General features: G+C 37.3%; 1 protein-coding gene and 2 pseudogenes across 2 annotated transcripts; all 3 read right to left on the bottom strand.

Annotated features, from left to right (window-relative positions):
- Positions 1–1246: 1246 nt before the first annotated feature.
- LOC114737968 (cytochrome P450 71A26-like) lies at positions 1247–3433 on the bottom strand (annotated as a pseudogene).
- A 3447-nt stretch (positions 3434–6880) lies between these two features.
- On the bottom strand, positions 6881–8753 carry LOC114737975 (cytochrome P450 71A3-like; annotated as a pseudogene).
- Positions 8754–13727: 4974 nt separating this feature from the next.
- Positions 13728–20946, bottom strand: LOC114737969 (cytochrome P450 71A2-like). 2 transcript variants are annotated; one of them, XM_028925978.1, is made up of 2 exons: positions 19876–20946; positions 13728–14624 (listed from the first exon to the last, which is right to left on the bottom strand). In XM_028925978.1, the coding sequence occupies exons 1-2, from the start codon at positions 20791–20793 to the stop codon at positions 14010–14012; spliced, it is 1533 nt and encodes a 510-aa protein (XP_028781811.1). In that variant the 5' UTR covers positions 20794–20946; the 3' UTR covers positions 13728–14009. The 2 variants fall into 2 exon arrangements, with proteins under 2 accessions (XP_028781811.1, XP_028781812.1); XM_028925979.1 differs by lacking the exon at positions 19876–20946 and adding an exon at positions 15036–15984 and having other exon boundaries at positions 13760–14624.
- Between the last annotated feature and the right edge of the window lie 340 nt (positions 20947–21286).

Raw genomic sequence — 21286 nt, 5'->3', positions numbered from 1 at the left:
TGAATTGTTATCGCATTAAATATTAAGTGGGTGATTAAATCTTCGTTAAAAATTTGTCTAAACAACTAATATTGACACGAGAAAGAGATGTTCTCGCAATTTAACCAAGTGATTGGGGAATATTATATTATAATTAGATACTGAGGGTAATTATTTTTACTAATTTCAAATTTAAATAATTAAAAAGAAAATGTAAACCTGCATTCGGCACATTATCAATTGGGCTTTATTAATTTCAGCCTGTTTACAGAAATGGCCTGTCGAACCTGTTACACGCTAGGTTGTTTGCCACTTCGAAGGCGAATATTGACATGACTTGTCACCCAAAAAAAGGACAAATTATAGTTTTAGTCTTTTAAACTTTTAGTTATTAACAAAAAATAATAATGATATTGATATCTTACATGTTGATAAAACGTTCTCAAATGTTAATATATTAAAAACAATGTTTTATTAAAAAATCATAAGTTAAGCCTAATGATTTTAGAGTTAAAGGACTAAAAATATGTTTTTTAAAATTAAAAAACCAAACTAAAACTTTATATAAAATTAAAAGATTAAGTATATATTTTAAACTTAATCTAATTAAATATCCTAGTTAATTTTGATATTAGGGTTGAGGCCACATTTTAATAAATAATATTTAATGAAAATTTAATTTGATTATGTATTAGATTATCCAAAATCTTATCAACTAACCCATTGAATCATAACAAATTAAATTAGACCTGGCGGCGAGTAAATATTATCGTTTTTGTTATGAAACTTCTCACCAAAAAGGTTTCCTTTTTTTCTTGAGGATCATTTTATTTTGTCAATGATTGCGATATTCCTGCTATGGTGGGCGACCAACCAGCACTAGTGCGCACGTCAACCGCTTGATCAAGTATAACTCAACAATCAAATTATATACCTCCACTCCTTAATATAAGATCCTATTTGTTTTTATTTTGGTCCTAAATATAAAACCCCAATCCACTTTGTCTCTCATATTTATACATTTTTTTTCCAAAATTACCTTTCTAACAATAATAATTCTAGTCAATACACTTGATTAGTAAGGATATTTTAAGAAAGACAGTACTTATTTAGGACAAATAACTAACTCAATTTACTTCCTTCATCTCCTCAAATTAGTCAACTGGCTCTTATAATTAGGACAAGAAGTAGTATTAATTTTTCTCTCTTTTAAATTTAAATGACCTGTCAATTTTACTTACAGCATATACATAACATCAATTTGATACATTTGAATTGTGAAGATGAACTTCAGTGCATTTCTAAATACAGAGCAACGTAAATGAAAATGATAAGTTCAAAAACATACCTTATTACCATAAACAGATTTTACTTTTATAAAGGAGGCATGTGCTAAATATTAAGAAGGGGGGGAAAAAAAAAAGGAAGACACGGAGGGGGTGAGGTCTCGAGCCTTGACTAGCTCATATTATGCTACTTTCGATATAAGATGATGGATCTGCAATAAGAGGCAACTTTCTATGCACTGAAAGACCGGCTATTTCAGACATATCTAAGGCCTCTGCAGTTTCTCCATTAGGTAAAGCCCAATCAAATTGGAAGACAATGTTTGCCATCACAAGCTCAACAATGGCCATTGCAAACTCTATTCCAGGACACCCCCTTCTTCCTGCTCCAAATGGGATCAGCTGAAAGTCACGTCCTTTATAATCTATCGAACTATTTAAGAACCTCTCTGGCTCGAACTCTTGAGGATTGTCCCAATACACAGGATCTCTTGCTATTGCCCAACCATTCACAATTACTTGTGTCCTAGATTTGATGTCATGGCCTTGAATTTTCACATCTTGCATGCTTTCTCGAGGGACTAGTAAGGGAATTGGGGATGTAAGCGAAGTGTTTCTTTCAAAACTGCCTTTAAGTAAGGCATGTGATCTATGTCCTCTTTTGTTACCATATCTGATCTCTTTCTCCCCACATTTCTAACCTCATTCTGCAATTTTTTCATGATATCTGGATGCCTTAATAATTCTGCCATTGCCCATTCTAAAGCTGTAAATGACGTGTCAGTCCCTGCAGCAAACATGTCCTGCAGAATCATATTCATATTGACAAGTCTCAATGAGAAGAGATTAACAAGGAAGATCAGTTAGCTGGGTTGAATTTGTCAATTTACGACATCATAATAACAGAGATATATGACATATATTGTAAGCTAAGAGTAGTTTTCTTACCAGGATCAAGGCCTTTATGGCAGTCATGTCAATGGGAAATCCTGTGGAGTTTGTTCTTTGAATCGAAAGCAAGACGTCCACAAAATCTTCATGGCCTTCAGTTTCCCCAGCTTCTTTTGGACGAATCATGTGCTCTGCAACTACTTGCTCCAAAAATTGATCCAATTGGTTAGCCACTTTACGTGCTTTAGCATATAAACCATTCACATTACCAAGCCAGTCAAGCCACAGGGTATATAGTCCCCAACCACAAATGTACCCAGTAACTCTCCAAACTTCATCAAAATTTCCATGAAGTTTCTTCCACTTTCCTCACCATATTTCCTCCCCAAAGCCACCCTGCAAGTCACATCGTTCGTAATTGATGCAAATAACTCACTCAAATTCACCTACATGTTCGTAGAAGAATCGTGCTTGATCTTTTCCATCATTATGGCAATTTCTTCTTCCTCTCTCACACCACGAACGGATTGAACCATTTTGTTGCTCAGAAGATGCAGCACACTTATGCTCCTCATCTGCCTCCAGTATTCTCCATACGGAGAAGATGCGATGTCCTTACGGCGATATAACAGTATGTGATTCATTTTACCCTGGGGTCTATTTGCAAATACAAGATCATGGGTTTTCATTACATCACGAGCAGCATCTGCAGAAGAGACTACAAGTACTGGCTTTTCCCCAAAATGAAGAAGCATCAAAGGACCATACTTTTGAGCCAAAGAATGGAGAGCACGATGAGGGTACAAACCTAGTTGATGGAGATTTCCTATGATTGGGAATTTCGGTGGGGAAGGGAGTGAGGTTTTGCTGGTTGTAGATTTGGAATACCATTTGAATAGCAGAACAAGGAAGATGGGGAATATAATAAGCGACCATGTGCGCCACAACATTGAGGTGTTGTCCTGCACTATGGAACTTGTCATAAAAGTTGACATCTCTCTCTCTTCCTCTTGTGTTTGGTCAATCAAGTCAGTCCTATCTGTTTGTTAGATGGACGGGTTTCTCTCAATCGCATACAATCCCCTGCATTAACCAGAACCCACATAGGTTAAGAATTTTTTAGCTTTTCCTCACCCGTGTATGTGTATGCCCACTAAAAGATTCAAACATTACAGACTAGACGATCATGTTGTGAGAGATCAGAACGCACCTTACTGTCAAGTTTGACATAGCAAATAAAAATTTTCTCCAATTTTCGTACCAGCAAGTTGTCCAGATATTTAAATTAATGAAAGCCCGAGTGAGATCAGAGAATATCTTTCCATGAGGTTGTCAATATCCTGTTAGTACCCATGGTAACAGATATATAAACCCCAAAGCATAAATGCTGTTAGCAGAAAAGTTTGATGCATCAGTCCACATCGCAAGAATACCAATAATAACGATGGAATAGGAAAAACTATTTGAAATTTCATAAGAATTTTAATTGCTTACATAAAAATTTCAGTTTTAATAGTATAGATTTAAAATTCTCAACTTATGATTTTTAAATAAAAAAATTATTTTTTGAAAATCGTACGATTAAAAGATTACATTTTTTTGAATTATATAACTGTTAAGCAATATTTTTCAGGAAAAAATTAAAGTTTAAATCTTAGCCTTCCACCTTAAATTTATACGGTTGGAATTTGATGATCATCTTAAAGGAGGGAGGGAGGTTTGCAGTCCAGAAATTGAATACGTAAGTACAGAGCCGTGCAGAGAGAAATTGAATAACATAAACGGAAGAAACCCAAATCGAAATCAGATAAGGAATCCTACGGAAACAAGAACAAAGAACCACAAGAGTGCATGAACGACGGCTGAAGAAAGCTCGCAGGAAGGAGGAAGCTCGACTGTGGAGAGGAGATGGCTGTCGGTCGCCGAATTGCAGAAAGCCAAAGCAGATTAAGAGATGCGGTTATTACTTAATAGGATTAAGAGCGAAAGGCCAAGATTCAAAGAGAATAGGAGGTCAGAATTTGCGCCGGAGGTCGGTGTCATGATCAATGAAGAAGGAAGGCCAATTGCTGATAATGACTAATGAGAATACTCCAAGGGAAAATAGGGCTGAGTGGAACTGGACAAAAAGCATAAGGACGATATTGATGCAGAGCAAGAAGCACAGCTGGCAGCAAAGCATAGCGAACAGGAAAGGTGGTGCGTGCCATGCAAATTTTAGCTGGTTAAGTCATTGGGGAGGCAGTTTTTGGGCAAATCAAATTTTCTCTGTTTGTATGCTTCTTCCTTCCTCCTGTATTTCTTCCCTTCTATGACTCTGCTATTTCTGGTTTTGAGAGTAGCGTTTCAGTGTTATTAAGAAACTCGCCGCGTCGTCGCAGGTGGAGGTCCAGCAAGGACCTTCCGTGATAACGTGATTATCTCAGATCCCTGTTCTGTTCCGTGATAAGCAGGATTGCAGAATTATTGATGAAGGTGGGGGGTTGACCTGTCCGCCAGATTCCGGTTGGAGGGAGAGGTGAGAACCGAGAAGCTGGAATAGTTTGAGAAATGTGTCGGACGGAACTCTTTAATTGCACTTTAGACATATGATAGCTGGAAATTTTAAAGGGGGCGGGGGGGAAAAACTAAAAAAAAGCAAGTGAAACGATGAGTTTTGAAGGAAAGTATTGATGAAAATGTACTGGCCAGCTGGATTCAAGTTGCATGTACACGTGGAGTACTCTTGCAACGAAAAGAAAGAAGTAGTGAAGAGTCAAGTGGCAGGATACGTGGGTAGTTCTTTTCTCTGATCAAGAATTATTGAAGTTAAAAAATTAAGAGGAAGATGAGACCAGATGGGGGATATGGCATATTAGAAAATTTTCAAAGGGTGTGGGAAGAGACGTGCACACCAATTGACTCTCGCTTTTCATTTTTTCTGTCTCTCATTTTTGGATTTTCTCGCTTTCTCCGCCAAACTTTCCGTTCGCACTGGTTCGTCAAGGGCAAAACAAATTTCAGGGTCTACTAAAGCCACACCTACAATCATGAGGAGCTGAATCTTCTTCTTGGAGATCAACCGAAGCCTGACTCATGAAGCTTGAAAAGGAGTTTGCTCCTACGACAGAGCTAGCCAATGTCTAGCACTTGGAAGTATAACGATAAGATTAAATCAACCCTATAATAATTACAGGATTGGAGGGTGTACAAATGATACATTATGGGACAGAAACTGGCAGATTCGAGTGTTGTTGAGATGCCTAGAGCTGGGAGTCAGTGTGCTAATTGTACTGGCCAAGCTATATAGTTTGGAATTTTCTATTGGCATTTTATGTATGGCATGTAATGGGGAGTCTGATCTGCTTAATTCGCTGATACGCGTTGGTCTTCTTGGGAGCTATGTTCCTGTTCTTCATTGAATTCACATTTTTATTTTGGGCTCGTCATCCTATCCTTCTGTTTAAAGAAAACATTAGAAAATTTGGTTAAATGAGTAAATTTTCAGCTCGTAATCCGTGAGATCTCAGTTTTAACTCCGTTAGCCCAATTCACATGGTTGGAAACAAAATTCACCTCACATGTTAACTTTGTATTTTATAAATCATGATTAAAAAATTATTTTTAAAGAATTTTACTGTTTGAATATTTGACATCCTTCCTTTCGATCATTATAAAATCCAATTTGATTCTTAAAAGGTGTTTGGTTCAATAAAAAAAAACATTTTTAAAAAATATTCTTACATAAATCGAAATAAAATTTTTCTTACATATATATTTTATATAACGTAAATTATTTTAAAATTATAATTTGATTTTCATTCAAATCTTCTATGCCTAAGTGAAATATAAATGATTAGTTTTGCATGCGTCTCTGTTGTTCGTAATGGAGGATCAGATTATTGATCTCTCACTACTTGCATTATATGAATCAAACACTGACTTTTTATGTTAAGTTGTCAATTTTCCTTATTCTCGTGAATTGTGATAGTATACACGTTCCAATTTCAGACAGTGGAGTGGTAAGGGTGAAAAATCAAATGAAATTTGTAAGTAATATTGTTATATAATGATAACGATTTGATGAAGACTATATATTCTTGGCCTGAGATGTGATGAAGACTTGATTTAGATAATAATTTTTCTCTTCTTTTTTTTTTTTCCCGGGCCAGAAGGTCAGAAGGAAGTCAAATCCTTTATTAAGACGCAGAAGAATTTCAGTCCCCCAAAAAAAAAGACGCAGAACAATTTATATAATTTTTTTCCTTCTAAAATCACATGGAAAAAGTCGTCAACAATTAAATGTAATTAAAAGCTACCATTAACACTTGAACGGGGCCACCTTCAGTGTCAAGGCTTGCATAACACATTACGTTGAGATGAGGTTTTATGTTCACAAGCTTTGGCTCTACTGGATGCACTTGTTTCTTTTGAAAATCCTTTGACTCCATGCAAAATAATTTCAAAAATAAGCAACTGAATTAATATGTCACCGTACATTTAAAAGTTATATTAAAAAAATCATAAAGTGTCATTATTTGCCTTTTTTAATAATGGAAATTGGACACTACATGCTTGCAGGTTGCAGAAGAAGAAATAAGTAGCATTGAGATTATTCTTTTTAGTTTTTAAATGAAATGTGACATAAATTATTTGAAATAAATAAAAATATATACATAAGAAGTACCCCTTGTGATTATATTAAAGGACAAGAGTAAGGTGGAGTATAAACAGTACTCATATATCAGGGGATAAGCCTTTCCCAGGTGTTTTATTTTTAATATTACTATGCTGCAAAGTGCATTCAGATATTATAGAGAAAACACTAATAATAGTCTCTCTCACAAGTCACAACTCTCTCACACTATTCTTCCCCATTCTACTATCAGATATAGATAAGCCTACACACATTCATTAAAGTATTAAATGTTGGTCCTGACATGTTGGTCACTTGTTACGTGGCAACGCAACTACCTGAAGAGGTACCCTTTTATGCACAGTGAGCCCAGCTGTTTCAGACATGTCCAAGTCCTTCCCTTGTTCTCCGTTTGGCAAAGACCAATCAAAATGGAACACAACGTTTGCTATCACGAGCTCGTTCAACGCCATTGCAAGTTGTGTTCCAGGACACCCCCTTCTTCCTGCTCCAAATGGGATCAATTGAAAATCAAGTCCTTTATAATCTATTGAACTGTTCAAGAACCTCTCTGGCTTGAATTGTTGAGGAGTGTTCCAATGCACAGGATCTCTTGCTGCTGCCCAAGCATTCACAGCTACTTGAGTCTTAGTATCAATGTGATGGCCAAGTAGTTTTTATTTCTTGCATGCTTTCTCGAGGCATTAGTAAAGGAACTGGAGGGTGTAAGCGAAGTGTTTCTTTCAACACTGCCTTTAGGTAGGGCATGTGATCTGTATCCTCCTCTGTTATTATGTGTGATCTGTCTCTCTTCACATTTTTAACCTCGTCTTGTAGTTTCTTCATAGCATTTGGATGTTTTAACAATTCTGTCATTGTCCATCCTAAGACTGTGTGTGTGGTATCTGTACCTGCAGCAAACATATCCTGTAGAATCAAATTCACTAATAAAATAAAGTATCGGTGAATAAGACATGAGTTTCTTAAAAATACATGCAAGACGGTAACTTAGGATCATAATTTACAACACAGCAGAGACAGACGGCACATTTTTCGTTGACCAGTTAGAATATGAGGATTCTTACCAAGATCACAGCCTTCATGGCAGATCTGTCAATGGGAAAGCCAATGGAGTTTGTCCTTTGAAGCGAAAGCAAAAGGTCCACAAAATCATCATCGCCTTCAGTAGAATCATAGGCTTCTTTTGGACGATTCATGTGCCCCTCAACTACTGCCTCCAGAAATCGATCAAACTCTTCAGCCACTGCATGTGCTCTAGCGTAAAAGCCATTCACATGACCAAGCCAATCAAGCCAAGGTATATAGTCCCCTATCACAGAAGAACCCATTAGCTCTCCAAAGTTGTCTCGTAACTCCGTAAATTTTCTCCCACTTCCCTCGCCATATTTCCTGCCCAAAGCCACCCTGCTGCAAACCACATCGTTCGCAATCGATGAAAATAACTCGCTCAAGTTCACTGATCTGTTAGCAGAACAAGCGTGCTTGATCTTTTCCATCATTATGGAAGTTTCTTCCTCTCTCACACCGCGAAGGGATTGAACCATTTTGTTACTCAGAAGATGCAACACGCAGATGCTTCTTAACTGCCTCCAGTATTCTCCACATGGAGCTGATGCAACGTCCTTGCCATATAATAGCATATCGAACATTTTAAGCTTAGGCCTGTTTGAAAATACTAGATCATGGGTTTTCATCACCTCGCGAGCAGCTTCTGCAGAAGAGACTGCAAGTACTGGTTTTCTCCCAAGATGAAGAAGCATCAAGGGGCCATACTTCTGAGCCAGAGAATGGAGGGTACGATGAGGGTACAAACCTAATTGATGGAGATTTCCTATCACTGGCAATTTTGGTGGAGAAGGGAGTGAGCTTTTGCTGATTGCAGACTTGGAATACCATTTGAATAGTAGAATGAGGAAGATGGGTAAGGTAAGGAGCAACCAGGAAGTGTTGTCTTGCGCCATGGAACTTGGCAGAAAACTTGGCATTTTCTATCTTCTATCTTCTCTGTTAGCTCTGAAAGCTTGAGGTCCACTTATATATACACTGTAGCTGCCGTTTCTAATTACATGATAACCACATAAACCTGCGTGGGATGATGGGAGAATGATCGCACAACCATTTCCAACTAAGGCAGTGGAATTTTGATATCAAGGCAAGTTTTTTTCCCCCCCACTTTTCTTGGTGGCTATCCAGTCATTGTGCAATTTGAATCATTCCCACTTCATTACGCATGGTATAAATGGCACCTTTAATCTTTTTGTGGTGATAACTTTTACCTAAATGCAAAATGTTAGAAATTTACGTTGCATACGGTTCCATGGAACGTAGAAAAGAAACAGATAGAGTCGAGAGTAAATTACCTACCGTGTTTTGATTTGACAAGATAAAGAAGTTTACGTGAGATCTAAACACCTCATCGTCAATTAATAAACGATACTCAGTCGTGCGAGGCTGAGAAACTCTCACGCTATATCTTGTTTGCAGTCGAATCATCATGGAATTTAGCGAAATATAATATATCAGGACAGGGGGGCGGTGGGTAAGTATTACTTCGATCTGATGTTGCATCCATGTTCATTCTCCCTTTTGTGGTTATCGTATATTTTGAGATGAGATTGAACTTCAGAATTATAGGATACAAATAGTTGCGAGAACCTTTTGTGGCAAATGATAGTGGGAGGATCGTCATTCAACTTTTAATCCTGAAAGAGGCATATGGATGTATGGCTGAGTGTGACTGGTCCTAATTTATCTTAGTCTATCATAACGTCCAAGCCTTGAACTTCTGACCCACGCTAAACTATGTTTGGCCACGTTATACTCCTACACATTGTTCTGCTTTCATTCCTCTTTGAAACAGAGAGAAATGGGAGCAAAGCAATATGTAGTAGTCAAGCTAAGAAGAAGAGAGAAAAAAGCGGACCAGTTTCAATACCCACCACTTTGATAAATACCATAAGTTCACCGTATCTTAATTGTTCATATCTCATCTAAATGGTTTGAAAGAATATGATTTCTTTTTTTATTTGTTTAAAATAATTATTTTAATATGTGTACAATTTAAAATAGAAATAATCTCTTACCTATTATTTTTTCAAAAACTAATTTTTCTATTTAAAAATATTTAATTAAAAATTTTAAATTTAAACCATTTAAATCACATATACACAATCTAGATCTAATGAGTTTAATATATTTTTAACTGAAAGTGATTCCAGAAAAAAAGGCATTTTCATGAGCGCAGAGATCGAGAGGAAGAGGACGCTTTCTTTGTTTTCTTCTTGTTCCTTGAGCTATCCAGTAAACAAGTTGTGCTAGAAATTGATTGTGCTTCAATCGGCATTTATGATTTAGCTTTCTTCTCAAAATTTGTCGTCGTGATCAAAATTGTTTACTCTCGACCGCCCAAACTTCCAACTTTGAGGCAAAGGACCGTGAATTTAGTTATTCGTAGACAACGATTAATTATATTTTAAGTCATGTAAATTAATTAATACTATACACAGACTTTAATATAAAAACTAATTCACTAAAACATATTAAAAAAATTTAATAAGTTAGTTATTTATAATAAATAGGTTTTATCTTTTATAAAATACCATTACAAATAATATATATTAGGATTAATAGTTTATGGAAACTTTTAACATATGCAATCATTATAAGAAGTATTTTGAAAAAAAATAAATAAATATAGAAGACAAAGTAGATTATAGTCTTATATTTATAACCAAATTAAATATTAAACTAGTTTTTATATTAAGAAACGGAATTAATATATACACCTGCAAAATAAGATAAATATAGTGCAGATCAGGTCATGAGTGCAAAAATCTAAAACAATTGACAATATAACAGCCAATTAAATTATGTTCCATTTTTTATATTATTCAGTAGCGGAACAAATTCATAAAACAAAGAAACAACAAAGCGTGTGTTAATCATGATTTTTTGTTGGATTAAATTTGTTCAAATTTAATAATAATGTGAAATATCATCAATTAATGAGAATATTTACTTTATTTTAAGTAATTAATTAATCCTAATTTAACATTACGAGGTTTTGTATCAGGTTGAGTCAAGCCCATTTGACTAGAAGGGCTGTAAGTCTGTAACCTCCGTAAAGCCTGTGATGGTCAGAAGGATTTCCCGCATAACTTTTGAACCCCGAAAAAGAAAATGGTAGATATCCTCGTTTGCTGTAGTGGGCCGTCGAGCTTTCGCGGTTAATACTCCTCCGATCCTTAATATATGACTCAATTTTGAATTGGTTTTGATCCTAAATATAAGATCCATTTTTTATATTTATCGATTTTCTCTAAATTACCCCTATAGATACTCCATCAACCATAATTAAGTAGAAGAGGGAGATGAGGTATTAAGTAAGATGATTATGGTGTTTTAGGAAAAATGTGTCACTTTTCCTATAATTAACTAACTTACCTAACTTCCTTAATATAATCAAATTAGTTAAATAGGTCTTATATTAAGGACCGGAGGAGTATCTCATAACCCGACCCGATACGCAGGAGTCAAGTTTTTTTTTTTTTGGGCTACAGAAGAGGCTTAAAGCCAAAATAAACTAGACAATATTGGGATCACATCCCATACAATCTTCCTGCACGAGAGCCCTTAAACTAGTCGGGCAAGCATCAAAAAACTGAGAATGGGAAATTCCCATTTTAGCCAAACTATCAGCAACCTTGTTACTTTTCCTCGAGATATAGTCCACCTTGACAGTCCAATCAAACTGCAGCATCTGTAGAATCTGAATAAAAAGAAGACTGGACTTGGTACTTGAGTGGTGAGTATGGAGCTGTTGTACCAGGAATTTGGCATCTGATTCCAGGATGACATTTTTGAATCCAAAGTCCCAGGCTAGTTTTAACCCCCTATAAATGGCCCATTCTTCCGCCTCTTGTGCACTGCAGATTCCTAGTTCTTGGGTAAATCCAACAATCCAACAGCCCTTAAAGTCCCGAAGTAAGCCTCCACAACCAGCTTGAGATGAGTTCAAAGCCACAGCACCATCCACATTTAATTTAATCCAATTGAGAGGAGGTGGAGTCCAGGAATAAGAAGTTCCAGCATCACGATTACCAATCAGTTTCGCCTTGCCACAAATAGTGTTCATGCCATAAAGTTTACCACATGTCCTCAAATAAGCTGTAGGATTAAGTGGTTTCATAAAGTTCGTGTCAAAAGCTACCTTATTCCTCCAGCTCCATAATTTCCATACAGCTACTCCCCAAAAAGTATCCCAACTCTGGCTGTGGGAATGTCCCATTTTAGTTTTGAGATTAGCAGCAATCCAATCCTTCAAAGAGAGGGAGAAAAAGGATTGTACATACTTACTTTTAATATTCTCCATCCACATATTTCGAGCAAAATGACAGTCCCGTAAGATATGTAATATATCCTCCGTTTTGTCTTGACAATAACCACAAAGGGGTGAAGTATGAGCCCACGTGCTCCTCCATTCATTTGTTGGCAGACGATTGTTATAAGCTCTCCATAAGAAAGTTCTAATCCTCTCAGCTCCTTTCCACTGCCAGATCAACTTGAATATTGGGTCATATTTATCAGGAGGCCTTGTTTCGATCATTTGGTAGGCACTCTTAATGGAAAAAGAGCCATCTGAAGTACCTTTCCAAGACATCACGTCATATCCTGCACTCTCCATAGGTGGCATAATGCTAATTAGCCGCTGTAAAACACTATGGTCCACAATAGAATTAAGTTGCTGAAAGTTCCAGGTGCCATTAAGTATCCAGTCTGCAACAACACTATCGTTCTCCTCTTTGGTGAGAGGTCGTAGGCAGAGATCTTTAATTCTCTTATCCGTGAATAACCACAGATCATTAAAAAAATTAATACTCATCCCATTTCGAACCTTCCAAATTTGTGTATTGTGAGTTGTGACCCCCTCTTTTTTTTAGGACGCATCCCAATTTAGCCTACGAATATTACAGTCGACAATTGGGCCAAAAATGGCCAGCTCGCATTGGCAAAATACCAACCTGCTAAAGTACGGGCTACTTCAGCCCGCACTGCTTTGAGCCTGATCCACCACGGGCTAACTCGTAGGTTGGTAGGCTAGCTCTTTTTTTTTTTTTTTGCCCCCCAATACAACTCCTAATATATTATACTACCTCCGGTCCTAATTATAAGACCCAGTTGACTAATTTGAGGAGATTAAGGAAGTAAGTTGAGTTAGTTATTTGTCCTAAATAGGTGTTGTCTTTCCTAAAATATCCTTGCTAATCAAGTGTATTGACTAAAACTATCATCGTTAGAAGGGTTACTTTGGGAAAATATGTGTAAATATGAGAGATAAAATAGATTAGGGTCTTATATTTAGGACCAAAATAAAAGTCAAATAGGGTCTTATATTAAGGATCGGAGGTAGTATAATATAGTTGCAGGATTGTAACTGTCAAATTTCATATGAATATTGCCTCATACATATCATTGTATATGTAATTAAGCACTTTATATATATACATAAAAAATCTATTTAATTAATTTGGATAAGGAAACTAGTTAAATTAATTATTTAGAAAAAATATGTGTCAGTTTTTCTAAAATATCTTCTTAAATTATAAATCAATCCTTATATTATTTTATTACAACCCAGTACTTAAGTTTAAAACTCTAAGGGGGTGTTTGAGTTGAAATTAAACCATGGTTTCAAAAGTGCTTTTATGATATATGAAGCAAATATGTGAGGAGTTTGCCTTATTTTATGGAAAAATGTTTCTGAGAAAGCACTTTTGGATGCTTCCAAACACCTTCTAAGTCTAATTTTAACATTTCAAACTAAGTTCAACCTATACAAATAATAATTTTTTTTAAAAAAAGGCGGACTAGGGCTACTTCAACCTGCATCGCTAACCCGCATTATTGGCTCTACTTATGGAATATTATTACTGTTTGTTTTACTTCACATGTTACAAAAGTCACATGATACCAGTTTAGAATTTGCCACTCTCCGTCAAATCACTTTTTATATGTTCATCTCTAACACAAGAAATTACTACCTCATGTCTTAATTATGAAACCTTATTTATAAGGTCTTATAAATAGGAAGGAAGGTAGTATATTTTATTTCCACATACAAATTTTATTTCCTAACAAGAAGCATCACATCACAAAATCATCACCACCATTTGTAGTATCAAAGGCTTCTTTAGGAGGACGTACGATTCTTGTGGCGTTCACTTGTTGCGCGGCAACGCAATTCCCAGAAGAGGCATCTTTTTATGCGCAGTAAGCCCAACTGTTTCACACATGTCCAAGTCCTTCCCCTGTTCTCCTTTTGGCAAAGACCAATCAAAACGGTACAAAACGTTTGCTATCACAAGCTCGTTCAAGGCCATCGCAAGTTGTGTTCCAGGACACCCCCTTCTTCCTGCTCCAAATGGGATCAATTGAAAATCAAGTCCTTTATAATCTATTGAGCTGTTCAAGAACCTCTCCGGCTTGAATTCTTGAGGATTGTCCCAATGCACAGGATCTCTTGCTATTGCCCAAGCATTCACAATTACATGCGTCTTAGCACCAATGTGATGACCAAGTAGTTTTATTTCTTGCATGCTTTCTCGAGGGACTAGTAAAGGAATTGGAGGGTGTAATCGAAGTGTTTCTTTTAACACTGCCCTTAGGTAAGGCATGTGATCTATATCCTCCTCTGTTAGTGTGTGTGATTTGTCTCCTTTTACATTTCTAACCTCGTCTTGTAGCTTTTTCATAACATTTGGATGTCTTAACAATTCTGCCATCGTCCATTCTAAGACTGTGTATGTGGTATCTGTGCCCGCAGCAAACATGTCCTATAAAATCAAATTCACTAGTCATGTCTCAAAATGAATAGGACACGAGTGTTCCTTGAAAATATAGGCGAGGGGGTAACTTGGGACCATAAATGCGTATGTGTGACGATAGACCTAATGACATGGAATATTCAGAAGAACCAGTTACCAATTTAACTAAATTGCTATTCAATTAGAACACGTATTGCAGAAAGTGAAAAATGATATATATATATTTTGGAGAAAAATTAGAATTGATATTCACACACAATATAACTGTTTTCACCAAAAAATTTTTTTTTCCCATTTATAATAATTAAGTAATTTACTTAGCTCCCTTAACCTATACAAATTTATTAAGTAACTCTTACAAGTAAGAACCAGAACAGTAATTTACAACACACAAGAGAGATGGTACATCGTTTTTCTTACCAAGATCAAGGCCTTTATGGCAGACCTGTCAATGGGAAAGCCAATGGAGTTAGTGCTTTGGACCGAAAGCAAAACGTCCACAAAATCATCATCGCCTTCTTTTGGACGATTCGCCTCGTGCTCCTCAATTACTTCCTCCAAAAATCGATCAAACTCTGCAGCCACTGCGTGCGCTTTACCATACAAGCCACTCACATGACCAACCCAATCAAGCCAGGGTATATAGTCCCCTATCACAAAAGAACCCACCAGCTCTACAAACTTCTCGAGTAACTCCATAAATTTTCTCCCACGCCCCTCTCCATATTTCCTGCCCAAAGCCGCCCTGCAAATCACATCGTTCGTAACCGATGAAAATAACTCGCTCAAGTTCACTGATGTGTTAGCAGAACAAGCGTGCGTGATCTTTTCCATCATTACGGAAGTTTCTTCCTCTCTCACACCGCGAAGGGATTGAACCCTTTTGTTACTCAGAAGATGCAACACGCAGATGCTTCTTAACTGCCTCCAGTATTCTCCATATGGAGCTGATGCAACGTCCTTGCCATATAATAGCATATCGAACATTTTAAGCTTAGGCCTGCTTGAAAATACGAGATCATGGGTCTTCATCACCTCACGAGCAGCTTCTGCAGAAGAGACTACGAGTACTGGTTTTTTCCCAAAATGAAGACGCATCAAGGGGCCATACTTCTGAGCCAGAGAATGGAGGGTACGATGAGGGTACAAACCTAGTTGATGGAGATTTCCTATCACTGGCAATTTTGGGGGAGAAGGGAGAGAGGTTTTGTTGACTGCAGAATTGGAATACCATTTGAATATCACAATGAGGGAGATGGGTAAGATAAGGAGCAACCAGCAGGAAGTGCTGTCTTGCACCATGAAACCTGTCACAAAACTCGGCATTTTTCTCTCTATCTTCTATCTTCTCTGTGTTTGCTCATTATGAGGTCCCTTCAGACACACACACACACTTATAAACTGTAGCTGCCGCGGGGCAACCATTTCCAAATGTTGCAACGGAATTTCGGAATTAAGTGAAAGTTTTTTTTTTTTTTTACTTTTATCTTGCTGGCTATCCTGTCATTTGGATATAATATGAACCTTTCAACTTTATTACGCATAGTACGAATGGCAATCGTTGATCATCTTTTTGACAACTTCTGTCTAAATACAAAGTGTTTAAGTGGGATACAAAGAGCTCATCGGCCCATATTTTAGCCAAATAATTGTCTGTTTTTTAATATAAGGACTAAGTATTGAATTAATTTTTGTCTTAAATATAATACATATTTATCATATTTATTAATTTTTTTAAAATTACCCTATTGATACTTACTTGACCATAATCAAGCAGGAAAAAGAGGAAGAATATTAATAAAGATGATTATGATATTTTAAGAAAAACATATTATATTTTTTATAATTAACTAATAACTTACCTAATTAATATGCCTGTGTGTAAGTGGTTGGGAATATTTCTACTCTATCTTTAAGTGGGGCCTACAACTATCTCTCTATCGGCATATGTATGGATTCTGTGGTAAAGATTGGATTGCACGCCTGCGCTGCGAGAAAATTGCAACCGGCCGTCATTATGAAATTTACGTTCATACATATCAGCATATCATGTTGAAATTGCATTAATGCATGATTTAATTTGAACATTAACTAAATGTATCCTGACTTGAGTTCAGCAGCTTTCTGTGGGATCAGAGTAAGTCCCTAATTCAAAAGAGTGCCTAGGGCTGAGCAAGCAACCCATAGCCCGGCTGCCCGCCCGCAACCCGTGAAAACTGGGCCCATTTGAGCCCGCCCAAAAAAAATATAAACGGGCGGGTTTAAATGGGCGGGTTTAAGTATTAAATGGGCGGGCTACGGGCAGAGGCACGGGCTGCCCGTACCCGCCCGTTTAGACTTTTATTTTTTTTTCTTGAAAAATTTTTAAAAAAAAAGAAGAGGGAATGTGACTTGTGAATTGATTGAGAGAGATTTAGGACACCTATCCCCTCTCTCTCATGAGCTCTCCTACCCCACTCCTAGTTTCCCCCTAGACCCCCCTTTTGCTCTAGCGCCGCTACTCCTCTCCCTCATATTGAATCTCAGACTTGAGCCCTCACGGTGCCACTCACCTCTCGATCGCTCAATCTCTCACGCATACGGCGGAGGCGATTAGGTGCACAAGGGACACGTCGCTCACTCAGTCTCGGCACCAGTGTTCCACGGCGGCTCTCGCCTTCTTGCCTCTGGGTCTTACACGCTCCATCTCATCGACATCTGAGCAGTGAGCTCTCCTCTTTCGTCACCTTCGTAGCACCGTCCGTCGGCCTCTTAGTCCTATCAATCTCCCTTGCCTCTTAGCCTTGTCGACGGCATCTCCCACCTCTTAATCTCGTGTCGTCGTCTCTCATTTCAGCTTCAAATCTTCCATTTATTTCACTCTTTTTAGCTCTTGCCTTTTGGGTTGACATTTATGTGTAAGATTTGAGATTACTTTCATTAGCTTAATACTTGTATTTGCTGATATTTATATGTGATTGCTGCCTTGCTAGTAAACACTGAACATTTGTTCTGTTTTAGGAAAGGTATTTCCATTTTTACGTCTCTAAGCTGCAAAAAGTTCAGTATAAATGAGAATATGATATAATATTTTCATGTCTTTCCATTCTTAAACGGGTTCCCCATTACCCGCATCAGCCCGCCCAGTTAAACCAACCCATTCAACAACGGGTTTAAATGGGTATCTATGGGTACGGGCTAACCCGTACCCGTTTAAATTTAAACGGGCGGGCTATGGGTTAGGGGCCGGGCAGCCCAACCCGCCCGTTGCTCTGCCCTAAGAGTGCCAAAATTCTTCATTTTTTGCTTGGTTTCAAATGTTTTGTTGAATAGGTCCAGAACCTGAATAAAGCAATTAATTCAGCTGTAGAAGACTCATATACGCGAACTACGACGTGCCTTAATCAGAGATAACCTCACTACTGTATTTGAGCTGTGGTTTGTGGGAACATGTGTCTGTAAATATTTATGTATCCTTTTGTTTTGTGAATTCTCTTCCGGCTTTCCAGGCACTTCTATTTCTCAACAACATCTTAATCATTTTTCCCTTTTCAACCTTGTCTGGGTACTCTGCATAAAACGACTCATTTTTAACTCATCAATCTGGTCAACCCATCCTTTTCAATCACCTTTGGAAGACAAATCTATATTATAAAACTTATATGAAGTAGTCATGCTTCTTATAAACAATGAGTTTAGCAACTCATTATCTTAAACTTCATGCAGTGCCGTGACATGCAGTTTTAGTTTTACAGGATAAACCATACAGTTTTCTTTTCATTTTTTCGGTGAACAGCATAAACCATATTACCTTATACAAATAACCTCACATTACTTGTTATGGCCTCAATTTTTTTTCCATGACTGATTTTATCTCATATTCTATAAAGGATTAATGTGCAAATTTGTCTCTGGCTATTTAAAAATTTTCTTTTAGAAATAAATTTGTTCTGAAAGTTTAAAATCATAACAATATTGTTCTATATTATAAAAAAAAACTGCCGTTAAAATTAATTACGACTCGTGAGTAATTAATTCTTTTTGTTAAGGACACGTATGTATTTCTATATTAAAACAATTGTCAGAAAAGTGGTTTTCAAATTAGTATTCTCTTTATGTTCATACCAATGTGGTGGTTTTGAAATTGTCAAGTGTCTCTGGCCCAAAAAAAACAAAGAAAGAAAGAAATTGTCGAGTGTTAACATAAAAAGATGTGGCAATTAATAAACCTAGCTTGTATTTTTCGTGCGTTAGATTAGCATTGCTGTCCAAATAAGTATACTCATATTACATGCATGACAGTAAATTATATCCCATGTGCAATATTTAATTTGTCTCCAGAGCCACCCCATCCTACAAACTGCATGAAATATGTGAAGCAGAGTCAAACAATGCCGTCCGCCGGATCTTTGGACGCGTGTATGGCGTAATGGCCTCATTCCTTTTGTGACCGCTTTTTTGATTATTTATTGTCCACGGGAATCCTACGCTTTTCGTTTTGCTCCCCCGTACCAAAATGCAATTCAATTACATTCAAGGGGTGTAAAAAAGTGTTCTCAGTAAGAATGAATTTTTTTTTTTTACATACTTATTTTAAATTTCATAACATTATTATTCAAATTGTATTTATTTTTCTGTCCTCATGACACGTGTAATATAATCTCAAATAGTACATTCTTAATTGATTACTTTGAACTACTCGACATATTTAAAAATGGAATTGTGCTCGCATTGAGAGCAAGTTTTGTTTGTTCCCCCTTCTGAAATTTCTTGATAGTTGAATGAATCAATTACGGGGAAGCCAGAGGATAACTGACGAGATGCCAGAAGGCTCCCAGTGATTGGAGGAGAATTGAAGTGTCTCGCACTTTAAAAACAGTCATTTCATCATTCCAACATCCAAATTCTTACGCAAACATAAACTCGCGCCTCTTTCATCAAGTTTCGCTCTTTCCGATCTTCTTAGCACTGGTACGTTTCGTCTCTTTCTCTCTCCTTTTGTCTGGTGGATTCTTTCTCCTGGGTTAATATTCTCCTTTTTGTATCTTTGGATGGGTTATGAATTGATCCCTCCTGATGCTTATTGATCGGCAGCAAATATGAGTTCTTCGTGGAGTTTCATCCCGCGGCGGTTACTCTTATATTTCCTTACTCTCTGCTTGCTCATTATTTCTGTTACACTTTTTCCCCGGGGAAACTCTATTTCTGTACTGTGTTTTAGCGATTTTCCCTTTCAAATGCCCTTTATTTTTTCCATCGCTTTCTTTCCTATGCTTCTTACCAAGATCACAGCCTTTATGGCAGATCTGTCAATGGGAAAGCCAATAGAGTTTGTCCTTTGGAGCGAAAGCAAAAGGTCCACAAAATCATCATCGCCTTCAGTAGAATCATAGGCTTCTTTTGGACGATTCATGTGCTCCTCAACTACTTCCTCCAGAAATCGATCAAACTCTTCAGCCACTGCATGTGTTCTAGCGTAAAAGCCATTCACATGACCAAGCCAATCAAGCCAAGGTGTATAGTCCCCTAACACAAAAGAACCCATTAGCTCTCCAAAGTTGTCTAGTAACTCCATAAATTTTCTCCCACTCCCCTCGCCATATTTCCTGCCTAAAGCCGCCCTGCAAACCACATCGTTCGCAATCGATGAAAATAACTCGCTCAAGTTCACTGATCTGTTAGCAGAACAAGCGTGCTTGATCTTTTCCATCATTATGGAAGTTTCTTCCTCTCTCACACCGCGAAGGGATTGAACCATTTTGTTACTCAGAAGAGGCAACACGCAGATGCTTCTTAACTGCCTCCAGTATTCTCCACATGGAGCTGATGCAACGTCCTTGCCATATAATAGCATATCAAACATTTTAAGCTTAGGCCTGTTTGAAAATACAAGATCATGGGTTTTCATCACCTCGCGAGCAGCTTCTGCAGAAGAGACTACAAGTACTGCTTTTCTCCCAGGATGAAGAAGCATCAAGGGGCCATACTTCTGAGCCAGAGAATGGAGGGTACGGGGAGGGTACAAACCTAGTTGATGGAGATTTCCTATCACTGGCAATTTTGGTGGAGAAGGGAGTGAGCTTTTGCTGATTGCAGACTTGGAATACCATTTGAATAGTAGAATGAGGAAGATGGGTAAGATAAGGAGCAACCAGGAAGTGTTGTCTTGCGCCATGTAACTTGGCAGAAAACTTGGCATTTTCTATCTTCTGTGTTAGCTCCGAAAGCTTGAGGTCCACTTATGTATACAGTGTAGCTGCCGTTTCTAATTACATGATAACCACATAAACCTGCGTGGGATGATGGGAGAATGATCGCACAGCCATTTCCAACTAAGGCAAGGGAATTTTGATATCACGCAATTTTTTTTTCACTTTTCTTGGTGGCTATCCTCTCATTGTGCAATTTGAATCTTTCCCACTTCATTACGCATGGTATAAATGGCACCTTTAATCTTTTTGTGGTGATACCTTTTACCTAAATGCAAAATGTTAGAAATTTACGTTGCATACGGTTCCATGGAACGTGAAAAAGAAACAGGGAGAGTCGAGAGTAAATTACCTGCCGTGTTTTGATTTGACAAGATAAAGAAGTTTACATGAGATCCAAACACCTCATCGTCAATTAATAAATGACACTCAAATCGTGCGAGTCTGACAAACTCTCACGCTATATTTTGTTTGCAGTCGAAT

Source organism: Neltuma alba, unplaced genomic scaffold (assembly GCF_004799145.2).
Source record: "Neltuma alba isolate B1F8T4 unplaced genomic scaffold, ASM479914v2 tig00013513_pilon, whole genome shotgun sequence".
Taxonomy (NCBI): Eukaryota; Viridiplantae; Streptophyta; class Magnoliopsida; order Fabales; family Fabaceae; genus Neltuma; species Neltuma alba.
The sequence above is the reverse complement of the archived record's forward strand: the minus strand, read 5'-3'. Positions and strand labels throughout refer to the sequence as shown.

Excerpts from the sequence above, each read along its gene's own strand:
- LOC114737969 (XM_028925978.1), bottom strand. The coding sequence starts at position 20,793 with ATGCCAAGTTTTCTGCCAAGTTACATGGCGCAAGACAACACTTCCTGG. Across the intron at positions 14,625-19,875 it reads CCATAAAGGCTGTGATCTTG|GACATGTTTGCTGCGGGCAC; the intron begins GTAAGAAGCATA and ends TTGATTTTATAG.